Source organism: Sitophilus oryzae, unplaced genomic scaffold (assembly GCF_002938485.1).
Source record: "Sitophilus oryzae breed Bouriz unplaced genomic scaffold, Soryzae_2.0 scaffold_381_pilon_pilon, whole genome shotgun sequence".
In the NCBI taxonomy this organism is placed as follows: domain Eukaryota; kingdom Metazoa; phylum Arthropoda; class Insecta; order Coleoptera; family Curculionidae; genus Sitophilus; species Sitophilus oryzae.
In genome coordinates this window covers 1,818,676-1,836,925 of record NW_022146953.1, presented here as the reverse complement: position 1 = coordinate 1,836,925, position 18,250 = coordinate 1,818,676, and the positions used below count along the sequence as shown (strand labels likewise).

Genomic DNA, 18,250 nt, shown 5'->3' with positions numbered 1-18,250 from the left:
ATTTTAAATTTAAATAATATTTTAAGATCAAATAGTTCAAGTGACTTCAAAGCCAAAGTATGGTGTATGTTTAGTTGCCTATCAAAGTCCTTTATAATTTTTATAACCTAAGAAAAGTCTACATGTGTGTTGTTTTAATAAAAGTTATTAAAAATTTCATTTATTAAAGGAATATTCGGCTTATCTTTTGTGACAATGGGTCGCAGAAAACCAGGCTTTAGAAAAAATCATTATTTTACTCACCAACGAAACAGGGTAACTAAATTCTATAGTTTTAAAGTAAATAAACATTCAAAAATTTTACTTTTTAGGACAATACTAAGCCCCAAAATAGTACAGAGAGGAAACCTTACACAACTATCGTAAGAGAGAATGAGAAATTCGTACAGTATTATGAGGTAAGGTTTAAAATCTCAACAATTATAATATTTAAAATTTTTTCATTTAATTTTAGACGCAGAATGTATGTAGCACCAAGGAAGAGTTCGATAATTTCATATCAGTTATGAAAACAGATCTACCATCGACTTTCAGGATTACCGGCTCTAAAGGAGTGGCTAGAAAGATGCTTGAGCTTGTTGAAGATCAGCTTATCAAAGATTGTGTCCAACAAGAAGGTTCCGAAAAGCCTCCAAACATATTTGCCCTTCCATGGTACCTTGAAAAGACTTATTTGACTTATTTTAATATTACTTTATCTAATTTTTATACAGGTATCCAGAAAAATTAGCTTGGCAGTTAGAATTAACCAGGAAAGACATAAGAAGCTGCGAAGCTTATTACAAACTGCACAATTTCCTGATTTCTGAAACAGAACATGGCACTATTTCTAGACAAGAAACCGTTAGTATGATTCCTCCTTTAGTCCTGGATGTTCAGCCACATCATAAGGTAATTAATTACGTATAATTATTACAATTTATTATACAAAAATTAAAAAAAAATAGATTTTGGACATGTGTGCAGCTCCAGGCTCTAAAACAGCTCAACTCTTGGAACTGCTTCATAAAAATGACGATGCAATTCCATCAGGTTACGTAGTTGCTAACGATGTGGATAATAAGAGATGCTACATGCTGGTACATCAAGCAAAAAGGTTGAATTCTCCTTGTGTTGCTGTCATTAATCATGACAGTGCCATGTTGCCTAATATGTTTGAGACTTTAGCAGATGGATCAAGTCAACAGGTAAGAATTGACATTTGTTTTGATCCGGTAATCCATATATGTAATCCGGTAATCCATGTATGTAATCCGGTAATCCATGTTTGGGTTACTGGATTACAAAAGATGCTGAGTTCAAAACCGTTTTAATTTATTTTAATTTTATTTTATCAGTAATCCATTATCCCATACTATTAGGCTTTAACTCCTATCATATTTTTAAAAATATATACACTTTCGTTAGATTCAGTTTGACAGAATATTATGTGATGTTCCATGTTCTGGTGACGGTACACTGAGAAAGAATCCAGATATTTGGACGAAATGGACACCAGCCAATGCTTTGAACCTTCATGGGTAATTCTTGCTATTAAATAACTTTAAATTGACATTTAATATCATTTTTTTTGATAGAATTCAGTACAGAATTTTGAGAAGAGGTGCAGAACTGTTGACTATAGGTGGAAGAATAGTGTATTCAACCTGTTCAATCAATCCTGTTGAAAATGAAGCTGTTATTCACAGACTGTTAGCTGATAGTGATGGTGCATTGGAACTACTTGATGTTAGTAGTTCTTTGCCTGGACTAGTCTATTCTAAAGGTACTGTAAGTTGTTTTTTATATATTTGTATAATTATTAAAAGATATTAGGAATGGAGTACTGGCAAGTTTCAAGCAGGAACCTTGAATTTTATAATAGTTTTGAGGAAGTAGATGAAAAATGGAGGACTACAATAAGACCTCAGATGTTTCCTCCTGATCAAGAAGTTAAAGAGAAATTTAATCTAAACAGATGGTATATTTGCATTATATTAAGTTATTTTTTGAAATATATTTCTTGTTTTTTAGTATCAGAATTTTGCCACATCAGCAAAATACTGGAGCATTTTTTGTGGCAGTTTTACAGAAAGTTAAAGCTTTTACAGCTAAAGAGAAGAAGTTTGAGAATGAAAAACAGGAATCTGATAATGAATCTAAGAAGAGAGATTTTGATGAAAGGTATTTTTGAATTTTTATTTTTTTTTATATGTTTTACTGATTTTTTTTCTTTCAGATTACCTGAAAATCAGAGAAAACGTAGACGTAAAGACGTTTACAGAGAAGATCCCTACGTTTTCTTCAAAGAAGATGAGCCTGTATGGAAAGATATCCAGTCTTTCTACAACATTTCTGACAAATTTGAGGCTCAATGTCTATTGACACGTTGTCATGAAGGAAAAAAGAAGAATATTTATCTGACGTCATCAGGAATTCGCGATTTAGTCGTGACAAATCAGTCTAATATCAAATTCATCAACACTGGAGTCAAGGCTTTTGTCAGATGCGACAATAAGAATATGAAATGTGCATTTAGGTATTTTTATTTTTAATTAATTATTTTATGTTACTATTATAATTTTATTTTACTCAGAATAGCAAACGACGGCCTAGAAAGCATATACCCGTACATAGGCGAATCCAGAAAAGTCAACATACCCAAAGAAGATTTAATGGCCTTGCTGACAAATAACGATCCTCAGCATTCGCCGGCCATCACAAGCCTGTCAGAATCGATACAGGAACAAGTCAAAGATTTGAGTAAGTACCAGAAGAGCGGAGAATAGTTCTTATGTCTCAAAATGACGTTTTCAGTAGAGTAGTTCATATGTCCCAATAGGATTTTTCTTAACATAGTAGTCCGTGTGTCCCAAAATTGATTTTTCAACCGATTAGTTCAGATGTCCTAAGAGAAGTGTCTTAACAAAGTTGTTCGTATACTTTAAAATAATTTTTCCAACCGAGTAGTTTATATGTCCCAAGATATTTCTTAAAAAGTAGTTCATATGCCCCAAAATTATTCTCCTAACCGAGTAGTTAATATGTCCCAGTAGTACTTTCATGGCAGAGTAGTTCATATGCTCGAAGATTGTTTTCTTAGGAGTAGTTCATATGTAGCAAGACGGTTTTTCTTATAATTTCTTATTTTTTTAGGTCCGGGAAGTTGTATTTTGATTTATACTGAAGAAGTGAAGGGCAGTAGTGATCCTATGGTTATCCACATCAGTGGATGGAGGGGTACTACCTCTTTGAGGTGTTACACCACTCAGCATAGTACTGTGCATCTTTTGAGGCTCTTGGGAGGCGATATATCGAAATATGGTAATGCAGAATTATTATTATTTTTTTAAATTTATTTCTCTTATTTTGTGTATTTTTTTTATCTGTAGAAGTTAGTAAATTTAAAAAAGCTGAAGAAGATTCAAAGCCTGAAGAAACGGAAGCTGTTAAAGAAGATGAAGCAAAGGAGGTTGAAAATTAAAACTCTTAAAAAGGTTAGTAGAAATATTTTATTTCCAGGAAATTTTTAAGTTTATTTTTTTCGTGCAAGTAAAATTATTCAGTTTTTTCTCTTATCTTAAACGTGAATGCCTTCTTTCTGTTATTTTTATTTCACCTTACAGGTTTTTCACAGCCATTCTTTAATGTTTTTTTTTCTGGTTTAAAACAAAGCCAGTATTACTTAGATTTTAATTTTACTTGCAGATGAGATGAAAATTTGTGCTTTTACTGTAAAATTAAATTATTATAAAAAGTGTTTATGCGTTAATTTTAAATTGTATAGTCAGTTCTGGTGTTTAATTATGTTTAAATAAAATAAAACAAAAATAGAAGCTTTTTTAATTAGGTATTGAAAAATTTAACTACGTAGGTACTATAACAGATTTCAATAATTCTGTACAGAATATTTTGTACAAGCCATGTTTTCAACAATAAGATTTTTATAAATGTTATTCTACATAATAAAAAAAGTATCTTAGAGATATTTTTTTAATTAATATTGCACATAAATTGCACCATATAAGTTTCCAATCTATACAGGGTGATCAGGTTTCTGTGAATTACTCCTTGTATAGATTTTCTAAAGAATATAAGCAAATTCGTCTTTTTTTGAATAAGAAAAAGATTGTAGCAAATACATCGTGCGATTTAGAAAAATAATTACATATTTATTTTCTTAATTAACTATAAATTTAAAAGTTAAAGTTGAATTTTGACTTGCTTAAGATTATTTGCTAGCTTCACTCTGGCATTTTTTTGACACACTTTGTCACCTGTCATGAGGTGATTTTTCCAGCATACGTCGGTGATGTCCAGGTCTTCCTGGCACAGAGGACACCTGGTACATCCGTCGGGCAATTCTGGAAATATACCGGGCGAAACAATTAAAAAAACCGAGCATATTGAAAGAACTTTGTCTTTTAAACACTTACCAATACAATTGGCCAAATGCGATTGATATTTCTCTTTGTTTACAGCCACGCTGCACTTGGTACACTGCAAAAACCGTTCTTTTTGCTCGCATTCAGATACCAAGTGTTCAGTTAATCCTGCCACTTCCACCACCTGACTGCACAGCTTGCACCTGACCAGCATGGGGCAGGACCTCCAGTAATGTGAGTTCATTGAGTTGCTCATGAGCAAAATCGTTTTTTCTGACTGGTTGCAGAAGATACAGTGTCTGAAAAATATATTGTTCTTAAAAGTAAAGTGTTAAAATATTAATATTTTGGTTAAAATAAATTAAATGTTTTATACAGTTAGTTACAGATGTAATTTAATAAAGATATGCTATGGGATACCTAAAAATAGTGTTTTATTTCTAGTATTACACAGAGTAATTAAAAAAAACTTAATTGGTTTTACTGAGCCACCATTTGCCATCACGAACCTGTCAGAATCGATACAGGAACACGTAAAATTTTGAGAAAGTCCCAGAGGAGGAGAGTAGTTTATATGTCCCAAAATAAGATTTAAATATAATAGTTCATATGTTCCAAGATGATTTTCTTAAGAATAGTTTATACATCCCTAACGGATTTCTTAACAGAATTAGTTCGACTGTACCAAGAGTATATTCTTAGCATGGTAGTTCATACGTCGCAAAATAACGTTTAAATATAGTAGTTCATATGTCTCAAGATGATTTTCTTAAAAATAGTTCGTATAACCCAAACGGATTCCTTAATATAATAGTTCGACTGCACCAAGAGTATTTTCTTAGCATGGTAGTTTATATGTCCCAAAATAATGTTTTAATATAGTAGTTTATATGTCCCAAGCTGTTTTTCTTAAGAATAGTTCGTATAACCCAAACGGATTTCTTAAGAGAATAGTTCGAATGTACCAAGAATATTTTATTAGCATGGTAGTTTATATGTCCCAAAATAAATCTCTTGAAATGGTAGTTCATATGTCCTAAGATGACTTTTTATTTCTTACCTTTCGTCATCTTCCTTAGAGTTGTTACTTGGTGTGGACACTCCACTAGCCGAACTAACACTTCTTCTTTCATTGTCACCCTTAACATGTCCATTGGTTTGTCCAATATTTCCCCCACTCAGGCTTTTAGCCAAGGGATAGTTCGTTTTGTTGTTAGCTTCATTATTAACGAAATTATTGGCCAGAGTTTCCAAATTGTTGGAACTGATACACTTGCTGATCTCGCTGCGGGATTCGCACACTGGTTCCGGACTGAAACAGTCAGAGTTCGAGTTTGCTGAGCATTGCTGAATCAGTCTGTTCTTTTCTAGAGCCTCTTTTTTTCTCTGGAACACAAGAAATTAAAAAAAATGGATCAATTCATTCAGTAATGATTCTCGTTGAATAAAAAACTCTTTTTTTATTCTCCATCTATTAAAAAAATAATATACAGGGTGTTCAATTTAAAAAAAAAGCAAAGAAAAATTATTTTAGAAAGTTTGGCGTAGAATTTTGAACATCCTGTATGATTTAAGATTACGATATTTATAGCAAAGTAAGTATAGACCATCTAAAGTAAATACCTAATATAGTTTTCATTTCAGAATATTGTATTTGTAATATTTTTTTATTTATTTATTAATATCTCTAAAATTATCGAAATATATTTACTCATATCTTAGAATTATGTAAAGTGATCTGAAAGGAAGCCAAAAATGCAATAATATACAGGGTGTTTCATTATAAAAATATCATCCCGATCCTTTCACACTTTTTTGAGCCACCCTGTAGAAGATAAAATATTTTCCTAAAATACATCCTAGTACGTACTTTAGGTTCGCACTTAAACAAAATTCCCAAGTTTTTATTCTAGGAGCTACACAGATGACCGACGCACTTTTGCCGGACCCTGTATAGCATTACATACGAATATATGAGACTGTAAGTTACATGAAATTTGTATAAATCTGCAGAGTGAGCATTATTACATTACATTTTAATTATTATATTTTTTAATTACTATTGATAATTAATTATAATCAATTAAATATGATTCATTTAAAAAAAAACGTTTAAATTCAACAAAAATAAATTTAAAAAATCAAATTTTAATAATAAGTTACTTCTATGATCTGAATCAAGCTTTAAATTATTGAAAAAATTAGTCTAGAATCGACTTTAGCCCTTCGTTTCTCTACAAAGCGGTAGGCTCTGTGTGGGAAAATTTGAAAAGTTAGCCATGGATTGCCAATTGTCAATAAAAATAACAAACAACGAAAAAGTTCTTGGTTCTTGCGAATAACAATTATTATTTTTGTTAAATATATGTTCGAATTATTTTGTGTATGTGTGTAAAAACGTGGTATTTATATTTAAAACATTGTTTGATTTGTGTTACACAGTGGACTTTTAGCTGTAAAGTGCCTGGCCTGATGTGAGCCTAAGGTGAGCCTTAATGTAAGTACTACCTTGATTTGAGTCATATTGCATGTTTCTTATTTTTCTTCAAACCGCCATTTGTGGTATATTTGAAGTATACTATTTTATATAGAAACATTAATACAAAATTGCTTAAGCAGTAGTACCAACAATTGAGGTACCTATACTTATCAAATAATACATAAATTAGCTGAGACATTATCAAGATGAGTTTTTTTGATACTTATTGTACCTGAAGCTATTTTTTAGTTTCTGTTTTGTGGGTGTTTATGGTATCTATCTACATATCTATACTAATATATAAAATCCAAATAAAATCCTTAAGTGACTGACCTACTGATTAATCACGATCCTGCTCAAACCACTCAACGTAAGAAGCTCAATTTTGGCATACAGGTTGATTCTAGATTGTAGAGGTTCGATTAGAAGACAGTTTTAGAAATTCCAGTTCAAGAGGGTGAAACCACCCCTCAAATATTACAATATTTTTTAATTAAAAAGTTGGTCAAGTTTCCGAACAAAACGCAGGAAATATTTAATTTTTTTTTTTTACATATTTTAAGATTTTTCAAAAATGTATACAAACTTTTTCGAAAAATGAAAAAATGCATTGATTAATCACGATCCTGCTTAAAGCGCTTGACGTAAAAGCTGATTTTTGGAAAACGGATTGACTTTAGGGTGTAGAGGTTCGATAAGAAGGGATTTTTCGAAACTCGAATTCTAAGGGGGTGAAACCACCCCTCAAATATTAGAATATTTTTTATTTAAAAACCGGTGAGTTTTTCGGAAAAAAACACGTATAGAAGACTAATTAAAGTCTTTTGGGAAAACGCTTGGACACGCATAATTTATTTTGTTTTTTACATATTTTGAAATTTTTTAAAAAATCATACAGGGTGTTCCAAAAGTTGGGTAATTGATTAACCACGATTTTGTTTAAACTGCTTGACGTAAAGAGCTTATTTTTGGCAAACGGATTTTTCGAAACTACTCCTCAAGTATTGCCAAGTTATATAATAATATCGCCATATTGTTTTTTTCTCATGCTGACATAAATGTGAGAAAATTTTATCCAGTTTGTATGTTAATGGAAATTCTTGCTTTGCTATATCATCATGTAATCATCACCATGACAAATGATTAATTCGATGCAAACAAAGTCGCGGGTACACGCTAGTAATAATTATATTATAAATTTTTCGTATACTGGGTATTTAAATACGTCTATTTGTTGTTTACGATATTTTCCGATGGTGGCAGCACCGGCTTGTAGACCCCTATATTTTATTGGAAATAATTGATGTCTTCTGCAAACCTGTGATATATATTTTTGATAAAAACTTACTTCCAAATCTATGCTATCGAACTCATGAAACAACTGTCGGTATAACAGATTCCTTCTCGTGATATCGTCATCAGGAGGTAGCTGTTTCCTCACCATTCTAGGATTAACTTTATACACTAAAACCAGAATTCTTTCTGACACCTTTCTGACAGCTTCTGCAGGGTGATGCAGTCCGCTAGATCCGAATTCTGACAGAGTTCTACACGTTAAACCGCTAAAATATTTCCAAAAAAGTTATTTCACACAAAAAGATTCAAGTTTTCAAAGTTTAGTATTAAATTAGTTACAAACATGTTGTATTAAGTGTATTTTTATTATTCTTTTTTACCTTTGTTTATCTGTCGATATCCCGTGACTTAAAATTAACTGTTCCACCATTTCTGCCCTACTGAGAGCTAATCTAGGATGAGTACTGCTACTTACAGGTCTACTCAAATGAACAGGTATTATATGTAGATCTCTAAAAAATATATGCGATTTTTTTAGCCACTAACGCCTACTACAACTCCCAGAAAAATAAGTACACATAGATGGGCAATCAATAGTTTTAGACACCATCTATATTTACTTATTTTTCTGGGACACTAATAATATGATCGGCTATTAATGTTTATATATTTTTTTTCTAACAAAAAAAGAATGATTTCTATATCTACTTGATTTTTTTTGCGGCTAGATCATGCAGAAAATGATTTTTAAAAAAATTACCTGACACTTTTAACATCAGCCATTGTCAGTATGGTATGGACGGCCATATGGTGAATTCTGGCACTTGTATCACCGGATTTTGTTAGTAGTTCTGGCAGTAATTTGTCTACACTCCTCGATACTTCCGCAGGAACCACTCTACAGTTATATTATAATATTAACTCATTGTCTACACTTCATTGTCACTAATGTATACGTACCTTCCAGGTACGAATTGGACAAAAAACAGCCTTATAACCTCGTTGGCCAGATTGTACACTGAAAAAACTTTATCCCTCAAGGCCCTGTGCAACAAAAAAATTGCAGCTCTTGCGGTTTTGTTGGGTGTGTGCATTTTAGTGGCGTCGTAGCACAGTAGTTCCTCTTTGAGTCTTCTCAAGCCTTCTTCCTTGTCTGTATAGTGTTTTGAGTAGAATTTCTCCACTAGATCAGTACCAAAAACCAGAATAGGTAAGCTAGCTTGCTTCTTTTCTCTTTCTGTCAGTTTCGAGGTGGTTTTTTGGTCTGGTTCCAGGTGGCATTCGCGTAGGAATTCGTTAGTTTGAGAACTGCAACAGAAAATTATATAGTTATCATAAAATATATTAAAATCTAAGTTTTTTAAGTATATGTGTATAGGTTAATTTAGAGCATTTTTTTAAAAACAAGTTACATATCAAAGTTGCGTTTTTTGTAATGGAACACCCTATATATTAACTGATTTTCGGATTCTAGAAAAAAAAAAATTAAGGTGAGTTTTATTAGAGAAGCATACAGGTATACAGGGTGGCCTTTAAGTTGATTTAAAATAGATAGGTAAAAGAATAACAGCGGGAAAGTATAGAGAATAGAAAGCTCTTTTCATTGCGGTACCACTTGACCCCCCTTCCTATTTGAAAAAAATTGGGGGATGACACCCCCGCTTAGAGGGTTGAAGATTTTGCAATCATTTTTGGGGCAAAAGTTGTCCCCCTCACAAACAAAATTGACGTGTTTTTGAATTTTCTGAAAAAAATTACCCTGGCCGTTATGCCTTGCGGAACGTTTTCGATGGGCCACCCTGTATGACTAATATGTAGGGTTTTTGACATATTTAACATTTTCTAAAAATGAAATTATAAATTTCAATAAAATATACCTGAATTGTAATTTACCCTGTATAGCCTGATATATAATTAAAATAATCATTGAACATTAAACCAAATTAAAATTGACTCAAAAAATTGTACAGGGTGAGACGAAATTAATATTGAATATTGGTAATTTTTTAAAGCAAGTTACTGTTTTATTTTAAATGGAACACCCAATATATTGTTCCGATATTCAATAGAGAATTCATGTCTCCCTGTATATTTTTTCCTATCGTCCATTTGTGACAAAACACCTGGAATTTTTCAGGAAATGAAGTTTCTAGAAACTATAAACAACAATGTTTACAAATAAAATACATTTCACACTCACTGTCTCAATGCAGGCAACGGTTTTTCCTCATACATCTCAAACGTAGACTTAGCTGCAGCCCCAGCTGACTTGTTTCTTCTCCTGAAAGATCCCCTGCTAGGCGTAGGACTCCCTGTACAAGGGGACCCCATTTTAGGGCTCTGGTGCCTCGGTATATGCATGGGGGAAGCTTGTTGAAGCATATGCGTTTGATTGGGTGAGCTTGATCTTCGGTCTGATCGCATTATGATCGGAGACAACAAGTGTTTGTTGTTATCTGGTTCTTCAAGGCATTCGTCATTTTTTGGGCAAGCCTGGATAAGAAAAAATCAACGAAAAGTAAGTCTAAATTATTTTTTAATATCTAGTCAATACAACAGAATAAGTATGATCTTTCAAATTAATCGTGAATCTGAAATGTTTCTGGACAGCTCTATATAATATACAGGATGATTTTTGCCACCTTATTTACAAACACTGCATTTTATTTGCTTGTACCATATGGTCGAAAAAAAAACGGCGTCAAAGACGGCTGAGAAATGACAATCGATGATAATTTTGGTAAGGTCAAGCCCTAGACGTAATTTATGCCCTTAAGAAGGTAAAATAGATGTTACTTTCTGTAACTAGTGTTAACTTTTGACAACTCTTTTATGTCAGTTTTTACTAAACGAAGTCTAGAGATTGACCTCGGCAAAACTATCATTCCCCAGCCGTCTTTGACGCTGTTTTTTTTCAATGGTATGGTCCTTACTCCACTGGTTTCTAATAATTCTTCTATAGCTAGTTCTTGGAAAGTTTCCTTTCTGAATTGTTCGATTTGATTCTTTTTGCGCATGGCTCTTTCGTAGTCTTCCATTTCGATGGCGTGACGTTTTTCCAGCTCATATTTTCCGAGTTTTTCACCGGCAGATCTAAGCATAAGCATGGCGTGCTTTAGTTTTCTTGCATATTCGAATCTTTCGTCTGAAAATCGACGTAAAAATATGAATTAACAAAAGAGAAATTAATTTTATTGGTGAATCTGTAATAGAGGAATAAAACTATACAGGGTGTCTCATAAATAAGTAGCTAATCAACCGGCTTGACATCGACAAGACATTGAAATTATACAATTAAGTTGATTTAAAATAGATAGGTAAGAGAATTTGCAAATTTTTTTTTGTAGTTTCCATAGTTTCCAACGGCCATTGTCATACTATTGTCAAATTCTCAAAAAATATTGTTGTTGTCATAGCGCCATCATAGTGCCAATATGGAGCCAATCATAATATCATCAATATATAAACGTTTTTCAAACTATAATTTGTTATATGTGTTTTAATTAGACAATTCCTTTTGTTTGTGGCCCTAAAAATATAATGTAAGTCTTTTATTTTTGTCATTTAAGTACCTATTTATATTTACTCCATTTACAAAACTTTGGGCGTATTACGTTGGTCTTGTTTTATTATAATAAACGATGTTTAAATATTTGATTTATAAATAAAAACTTTAAATACTAAATAATATTTACACATGTTTGGCTTTAATTTTATTTAATATTAATTGTATAAATTATACTGTTAAATCTTATTTTTTACACATCACAACGATACTTGTTATTAGCATTGTTGAATTTGTGTAAAAAATAAGATTTAATAATCAAATTTAATTATATATATATTTTAGAGTAAAATTCAATAAATACGCTCATTTAAAAAGCCCGCGCTTCGATCCATTTAAAACAAGCCCTACTCAATAGATGGCGCCACTTCTGTAGGACCATTTTTCAGTATGGCAGAGTCCATTCTTTTTCCAGCTAGGTATATTCTTTGATTTACTTATTTCGTTTTGAGCCATTTCTGGCTCCAATTCAATCAGCAATCGACACGAAAGAGAATTAAAAAATATTGACTCAAAATTGACAACTAAAGAGACAGCTTTATTTATTTGTCAAATTACATAGAAACCAACGCCAACCCAGCACAATATTTTTCTACTCGTAATAAATTCTTTAAAATAATAATTGCTGAATATTTTTTAAAACGTAACTCGCTATGGAAAAAAATATTGTTTTATACACGACGATAAAATTGCATTATCGTCTCCCGAAATTAATTCACTCGCGATAAAATACCATTTTATCGTCTTGTATAAAAAATAACGATTAATTTAGTTGAAAATAAGTGTAAAAATCTATTAGTGTGTATTTAAAAAGATGTATAGTGTGTTGTAGTCTACAACCATTCGTGCTGTAAACTTTGGTACGACTGATAGCCGAGATGAAGACTTGTGTCTAGCCCTAGCAGGCAACTATTAAGCCCGACCACTCACGTTAGAGTTTTTGACAAACACAAATGAATTAACACCCTTCAAATAACCACGCTAACCAACCTGATTCGTCAAGCTTAAAAGTTGACTGCTAGGGCTAGACACTTCTAGATGAAGAAGTAACCTCTGTAAAACCGTCTGAGATACTGGTTTTTGTCAAAGCCTTGAGCCTGTAAGATGAGTAAAGGAGGACTCAATTTCTTTAGTAAGTGTTGTAGATGTTTAGTTGAAATCTTTGCAAAATATGATTTAAAATTGACTATCATGTTTTTGGGATCATTTTTTACTATTTACACCTCTCTATTAGTTTTAAATCTATGGTAAAATCGTACTTATGACTGCTAGGTATTTCTTGAGTTCCATTTCTCTGATAACTTCTGCTATATCGGTCGCTACATACATTTCGAAAGCTAGATCATCGTAGGGTGAGATATATTCAGGATTATTGAGGATTTCTTGTAGTTTTACCAACTGTGGATCTTTAGTTTGGGTCTCTGGGGTTTTTTGATTGATTTCCGAACCTATCACGTTAATAGCTATTACGCTGACCTAGAAATAAAGATAGATTTTTGTTCAATCAATTAATATCTATTATTTATTATTAGAAAAAATAAAACTCGATGTTTAAAGTCATTGATATGTATGAAAATGATAGTCCAAAGGTATATGGATATAAAGAAATGTATACTTTCTACAAATTTTAGTTGTTTGAAACTTTTATGAATGTTTTCAACGGTTAGAAAAAGTGGTATTCTTTTTTAAAGCTCTCATAAAGTTTGGTTAATATACCGTATGATCGAATAAAAACGGCGTCAGCGATGGCTATGAAATGACGATCGATGACATTTCCCATAAAATTTTACATATAAATTGACAGCGATCTTCATTTCATAGCCATCGCTGACGCCGTTTTTATTAGATCATACGGTATTTATTATCTATACCAACATATAAAATCCTTAAGTGACTCACTGATTAATCACGATCCTGCTCAAACCACTCAACGTAAGAAGCTCAATTTTGGCATATAGGTTGATTCTAGGGTGTAGAGGTTCGATAAGAAGGGATTTTTCGAAATTCCAGTTCCAAGGGGGTGAAACCACCCCTCAAATATTACAATATTTTTTATTTAAAAAACGGTCAAGTTTCCGAAAAAAACGCTTAAACACATATATTTTATTTTGTTTTTTATATATTTTAAGACTTTTTAAAAATGTATACAGGGTATTTCGAAAAATCTGGTCATTTATTAATCATGATCCTGCTTAAAGAGCTTGACGTAAAAAGCTGATTTTTTGAAAACGGATTGACTTTAGAGTGTAGAGGTTCGGTAAGAAGGGATTTTTTGAAACTCGAATTCCAAGAGGGTGAAAACGCCCCTCAAATATTACAATATTTGTTATTTAAAAAACGGTAAGTCTTTCGGGAAAACGCTTGGACATGTATAATTTATTTTGTTTTTTTACATATTTTGAATATTTTTAAAAAGTCACACAGGGTGTTCCAAAAAGTTGGGTAATTGATTAACCACGATTCTACTTATACTGGCTTGATGTAAAAAGCTCATTTTTGGCAAACGGATTTTTCGAAAGTCAAATTCCAACGAGATGAAACTACCCCTCAAATATTACCAAGTTATATAATAATATCGACATATTTTTTTTTCTTGCTGACATAAAAGTGAGAAAATTTTATCCAGTTTGTATGTTAATAGAAATTCTTGCTTTGCTTTATCATCACCATTACAAATGATTAATTCGGCGCGAACGAAGTCGCGGGTACACGATAGTTAAAATATATTTTCATTATATGTCAGAGGCACTATAGAATGGTAGTACTCACTTGATTAAAGTGATTGAGAACATTCTCGTGATTTTCGTGAAGGTGTAGCTTGATATAGGTGGCTTCAATCTTAGGCACATTGGCTGATTTGAGTTCCCTGCTCTTGAATTCGGTACTATCATTGCTGGAAAGGTTTATATAACCGATGTAGTTCCAAGATATCTTCTCCAAGTCCAACTCTTTGTCCAGGTTTTCGTTGTTTGAGTACAACTGAATTTTGGAGGCTACATAAACGTGGAAAATATTGAATTATACAGGGTGGTGCCTCTCATACGACGAGGAGGCTCCAAGGAGAACGTCAGTTTATATGGAAATGAAATTTTGTGAGCATGTGTAGGTTAATTTAGAGAGTTTTACATAATATATTGTGCAGTGCGCATTTACCAATTAATAGAATGCTTAAATGCTCTTGATTTATCTAGTCTGGAATTTTTGTTTAGGTATTTGTTAAATACAGTGTTTGAAAAACACCACCAACTACTGTCGACAGCATGAGACAAAAGATTGTGGATGATTTTCGAAGGATAACGCTATATATGACTCTTAATATGACAATACCTCTTAAAAAGAGAATAATTTTTTGCAGTGAACAAGAAGGAACTCATTTTAAGCATTTGATTTCATCTGGTTAATTTTTGTCATTTAATTATACTTTTACATATCTTCTAGTTCTAATTCTGTAATAATTAAAATATGTTTCAAACGTGTACCTATTTATTACCTTTGAATATTTTATTCTAAATCCTTTATTTTTTGTTAAATTAACGTTTGACATATCATAATCGCTTAGATTTTAGCAAATAATAAAAATCTACTGACACTAACTCATAAAAATGAAAATATCTAGGAAAATTTTTGAATATCGGAAGAAATATAAATAAATAAATAAATAAATAAATAAATGCCTTTATTGTCAAAAAAATTTTCAATTTGTAGACAAAGGTAAACTAACAAACAAAGTAAAAAAAGAAGGTACACAAACAAACAAACAAAAGATAATACAAAACATTATACAAATAATATTGTCAGTCTTATTGTTAAAATAAACATTTATAAATGTTTATAATGTCAAAGAACAAAAAAATAAAAATAATATTCAAAAATATTTAGTTAGTTTATAGAAAATATCAATGACCTCTAAATAAATTCATTTCGATGTCATTAGTAAATATAGCAATAGCAAACATTAGACCAGTGTTTACAAGATCAAACTTGATTTTCAAAATATAATTCATTTACGGCGTAGAAAGCCTTGTCTAGTAAATAAGAGTTCAATGCTTTGCGAAATGAAAAAAGTGATGTTATGGATTTGATTTCAAATGGCAGGTGATTGTGCATTTTTTTAGAGTTGTATAATATTGAACTTTTAACTAACTCTGAGCGTGGGGTAGGTAGATAAAGATCTTGCTCCGCGTTCCAGAGTGGATAAGTATGAGATGGCCTTTCTTGAGAAGCTGATACATGTTTACGTATTAGGCAAACGGATTCAAATATAAATAAGGAAGGAAGAGTCAATATTTTTAATTTTTTAAAAAAGTCCCGGCAATGAGTTCTGCTGTTTAGTCCCAGTGAATATCCAACAGCTCTCTTCTGGAGCCTGAAAATGCGGTCAAATTGAGTCGCACAACACGTACCCCAGAATGGAAGAGCATACCTGAGGTGCGACTCAAAAAGTGCATAATAAACAGTTCTAGCCACTGACAAGTTAAGCTCCTTAGAAACAGACCTCAATGCAAAACAGGCAGAGCTCAATTTTTTCGACAAAGCTTCGATATGTATGTCCCATTTCAGAGAATTGTCCACAACAAGCCCCAAGAATTTTACAGATTTGACGACGTCAATGGTGGTGTTGTTAAGTACAAAAGGCTGCAACGAGTTTTTATACGACAAAGCTTTAGTTTTAGAAATGTTGAGACTCTGTTGAGGAGGTTCGAATCGCACCAAGATTTAATGATGATTAAGTCATTTGATACAATCCTATGAAGTGCCGTGATGTCCTTGTTGCTCCAAGTGAAGCTAGTGTCGTCCGCAAAAAGACATATTTTGCCACTGATGTTTATGTTAGCAATGAATAATATACTGGATGTTCTATTTAAAATAAAAGACTAACTCCCTCTTAAAAGTGACCAATGTTCAATATTAATTTTGTCTTACCCTGTATAACTTTTCGTGTCAAGTTTTAATTTGATTTAAAGTACAATGGTTAATTTAACTACACATTAGGCTATACCGGGTAAATTCCAATTTAGGTAGCCTTTATTGAAATTTGAAATTTATTCTTCGTTTTTAGAAAATGTTAAATATGTCAAAAACCTTACATTTTAGTTATATGCGTCTCTAATAAAACTCACCTTTATTTTTCTCTTAGAATCCGAAAATCAATTAATATATACGGTGTTCTATTAGTAAAAACACTAATTTGATGAGTAAGTTTTTTTGGACACCCTATAGAACTGTGTATATTTTTTAAAAATGCTCTAAATTAACTTAAATTAACACTCACAAAATTTCATTTTAATATAAACTGTGGTTCTCCTCGGAGCCTCCGTGTCGTATGAGTGAAGCCACCCTGTACTACGATTGTTTAAATTTTTTATATTAACTTAAAATTTCACTGACGTATTAGGTACTGGTGAGCCAAAATCTGGATCTTGTTCAAGGAGCACTTTCTTTCTAACTGCAGTACCACTTCCTGAGGGTACTGGCACTCTTTCTCCGACCTCCATCCCTTCACAGTCGGTCCATGCACGTTTAACTCGGACACCCTGTATCTTGAATCTTCGCCTAACAAAAAAAAATGAGATTTTTCTTCATTTACTTAAAATATTTTTTTATACTCACTGGAAGAATGGATAACAGTAAATTTGATTTTTTTGGGCATTTAAAAAATTTGAATATTGTTTTTACCGAAAAAACATCGAGAATATAAATGCGGTTATATCATTCAGTCGATGTAGAGAGTTCAAGGGGATGGAAATTAAGGAAAGTTGACGTTTTCCTTTATTGATTTTCCGGAGAGCGCGTGTATGGGAAATTCACAACGCCATCTAGGGTATAGAGTTTAGAGGTAAAGAAAATTTTCTCTAATTTCTTTGAAACTGAAAACGAATGTAACAATAAACTAAAAATTTAGAGATCGTCGTGAGAGAAATGATCAACTTTGCAAATAACAAATACCCTAATGTCTCTCTGGTACTAAGAGATTTTTTTTAGTAAAAAAATCCATTGAAGTTAATGATCTTGTCATAATTGCTAATAAATTCATTATTTTATTGCAGCACAACAAAAAAAAAGAAATTATATTGACTTTGATGTTTCATTTTGGTCCATTAGCGGTCGAAAGAAAAATAAATTGCCTGCCGGGGCAATAATCGACGTACCATCATTATTACAGCAATTCAGAAAGTACCGCGGCAATCTGGTTAATGTTACGTCGCTCTCGGAACCACTAAGGCCGAATGTTGCACGAAACAAACAGATTAAGGACCCAGGGTTGTACTCGAAATATTTCTTTTAATATTTATTTAACCCTTACGGTTGGTTCGTACCTTCATTATTAATACTAACCTTAGCCCATAGATAAAAGAAAATAATCTTCTATTAAGATAGATATGAAACTTAATAGTAAAATTTTGGGTCAAAGCGCCCCTCCGTGTTCTTAGTAGAGACTACGTTAACTAACCCAGCGCCTTCGCCTTTTCTGCTGTAAATATTTTTTATGTTTATATTTGATTTCAAAGGATTTAGTTTTAAAGTTACACTGATATATTAGTATAT

The 18,250-nt window shown here is 32.0% G+C and overlaps 2 protein-coding genes across 2 annotated transcripts; one reads left to right on the top strand and one right to left on the bottom strand.

Moving 5' to 3' along the window:
• Window positions 1-86: 86 nt before the first annotated feature.
• On the top strand, window positions 87-4,791 carry LOC115885426 (tRNA (cytosine(34)-C(5))-methyltransferase). Its single transcript, XM_030904340.1, has 14 exons — window positions 87-255; window positions 312-398; window positions 455-654; window positions 714-891; window positions 948-1,187; window positions 1,408-1,520; window positions 1,578-1,765; window positions 1,816-1,960; window positions 2,014-2,163; window positions 2,219-2,518; window positions 2,576-2,742; window positions 3,136-3,303; window positions 3,372-3,476; window positions 4,461-4,791. The coding sequence occupies exons 1-13, from the start codon at window positions 196-198 to the stop codon at window positions 3,461-3,463; spliced, it is 2,088 nt and encodes a 695-aa protein (XP_030760200.1). The 5' UTR covers window positions 87-195; the 3' UTR covers window positions 3,464-3,476; window positions 4,461-4,791.
• LOC115885425 (centrosomal protein of 104 kDa) lies at window positions 3,491-17,967 on the bottom strand. Its single transcript, XM_030904339.1, has 13 exons — window positions 17,315-17,967; window positions 17,093-17,257; window positions 14,474-14,697; window positions 12,964-13,180; window positions 11,073-11,284; window positions 10,340-10,632; window positions 9,100-9,447; window positions 8,900-9,037; window positions 8,520-8,651; window positions 8,192-8,405; window positions 5,425-5,750; window positions 4,416-4,663; window positions 3,491-4,343 (listed from the first exon to the last, which is right to left on the bottom strand). Exons 1-13 carry the CDS (start codon window positions 17,352-17,354, stop codon window positions 4,183-4,185), a joined length of 2,718 nt encoding a protein of 905 aa, XP_030760199.1. The 5' UTR covers window positions 17,355-17,967; the 3' UTR covers window positions 3,491-4,182.
• Window positions 17,968-18,250: the final 283 nt, after the last annotated feature.

What these genes read in the sequence shown, in the direction of transcription:
- LOC115885426 (XM_030904340.1), top strand. Translation starts at nt 196, where the DNA reads ATGGGTCGCAGAAAACCAGGCTTTAGAAAAAATCATTATTTTACTCAC. An exon ending in ATGTTCAGCCACATCATAAG is followed by an intron (nt 892 to 947) that starts GTAATTAATTAC and finishes AAAAAAAAATAG; the next exon opens with ATTTTGGACATGTGTGCAGC. An exon ending in AATGCTTTGAACCTTCATGG is followed by an intron (nt 1,521 to 1,577) that starts GTAATTCTTGCT and finishes TTTTTTTGATAG; the next exon opens with AATTCAGTACAGAATTTTGA.
- LOC115885425 (XM_030904339.1), bottom strand. Translation starts at nt 17,354, where the DNA reads ATGCCCAAAAAAATCAAATTTACTGTTATCCATTCTTCCA. An exon ending in TCTAAGGAAGATGACGAAAG is followed by an intron (nt 4,664 to 5,424) that starts GTAAGAAATAAA and finishes TATATTTTTCAG; the next exon opens with ACACTGTATCTTCTGCAACC. An exon ending in GCATTTGGCCAATTGTATTG is followed by an intron (nt 4,344 to 4,415) that starts GTAAGTGTTTAA and finishes GTATATTTCCAG; the next exon opens with AATTGCCCGACGGATGTACC.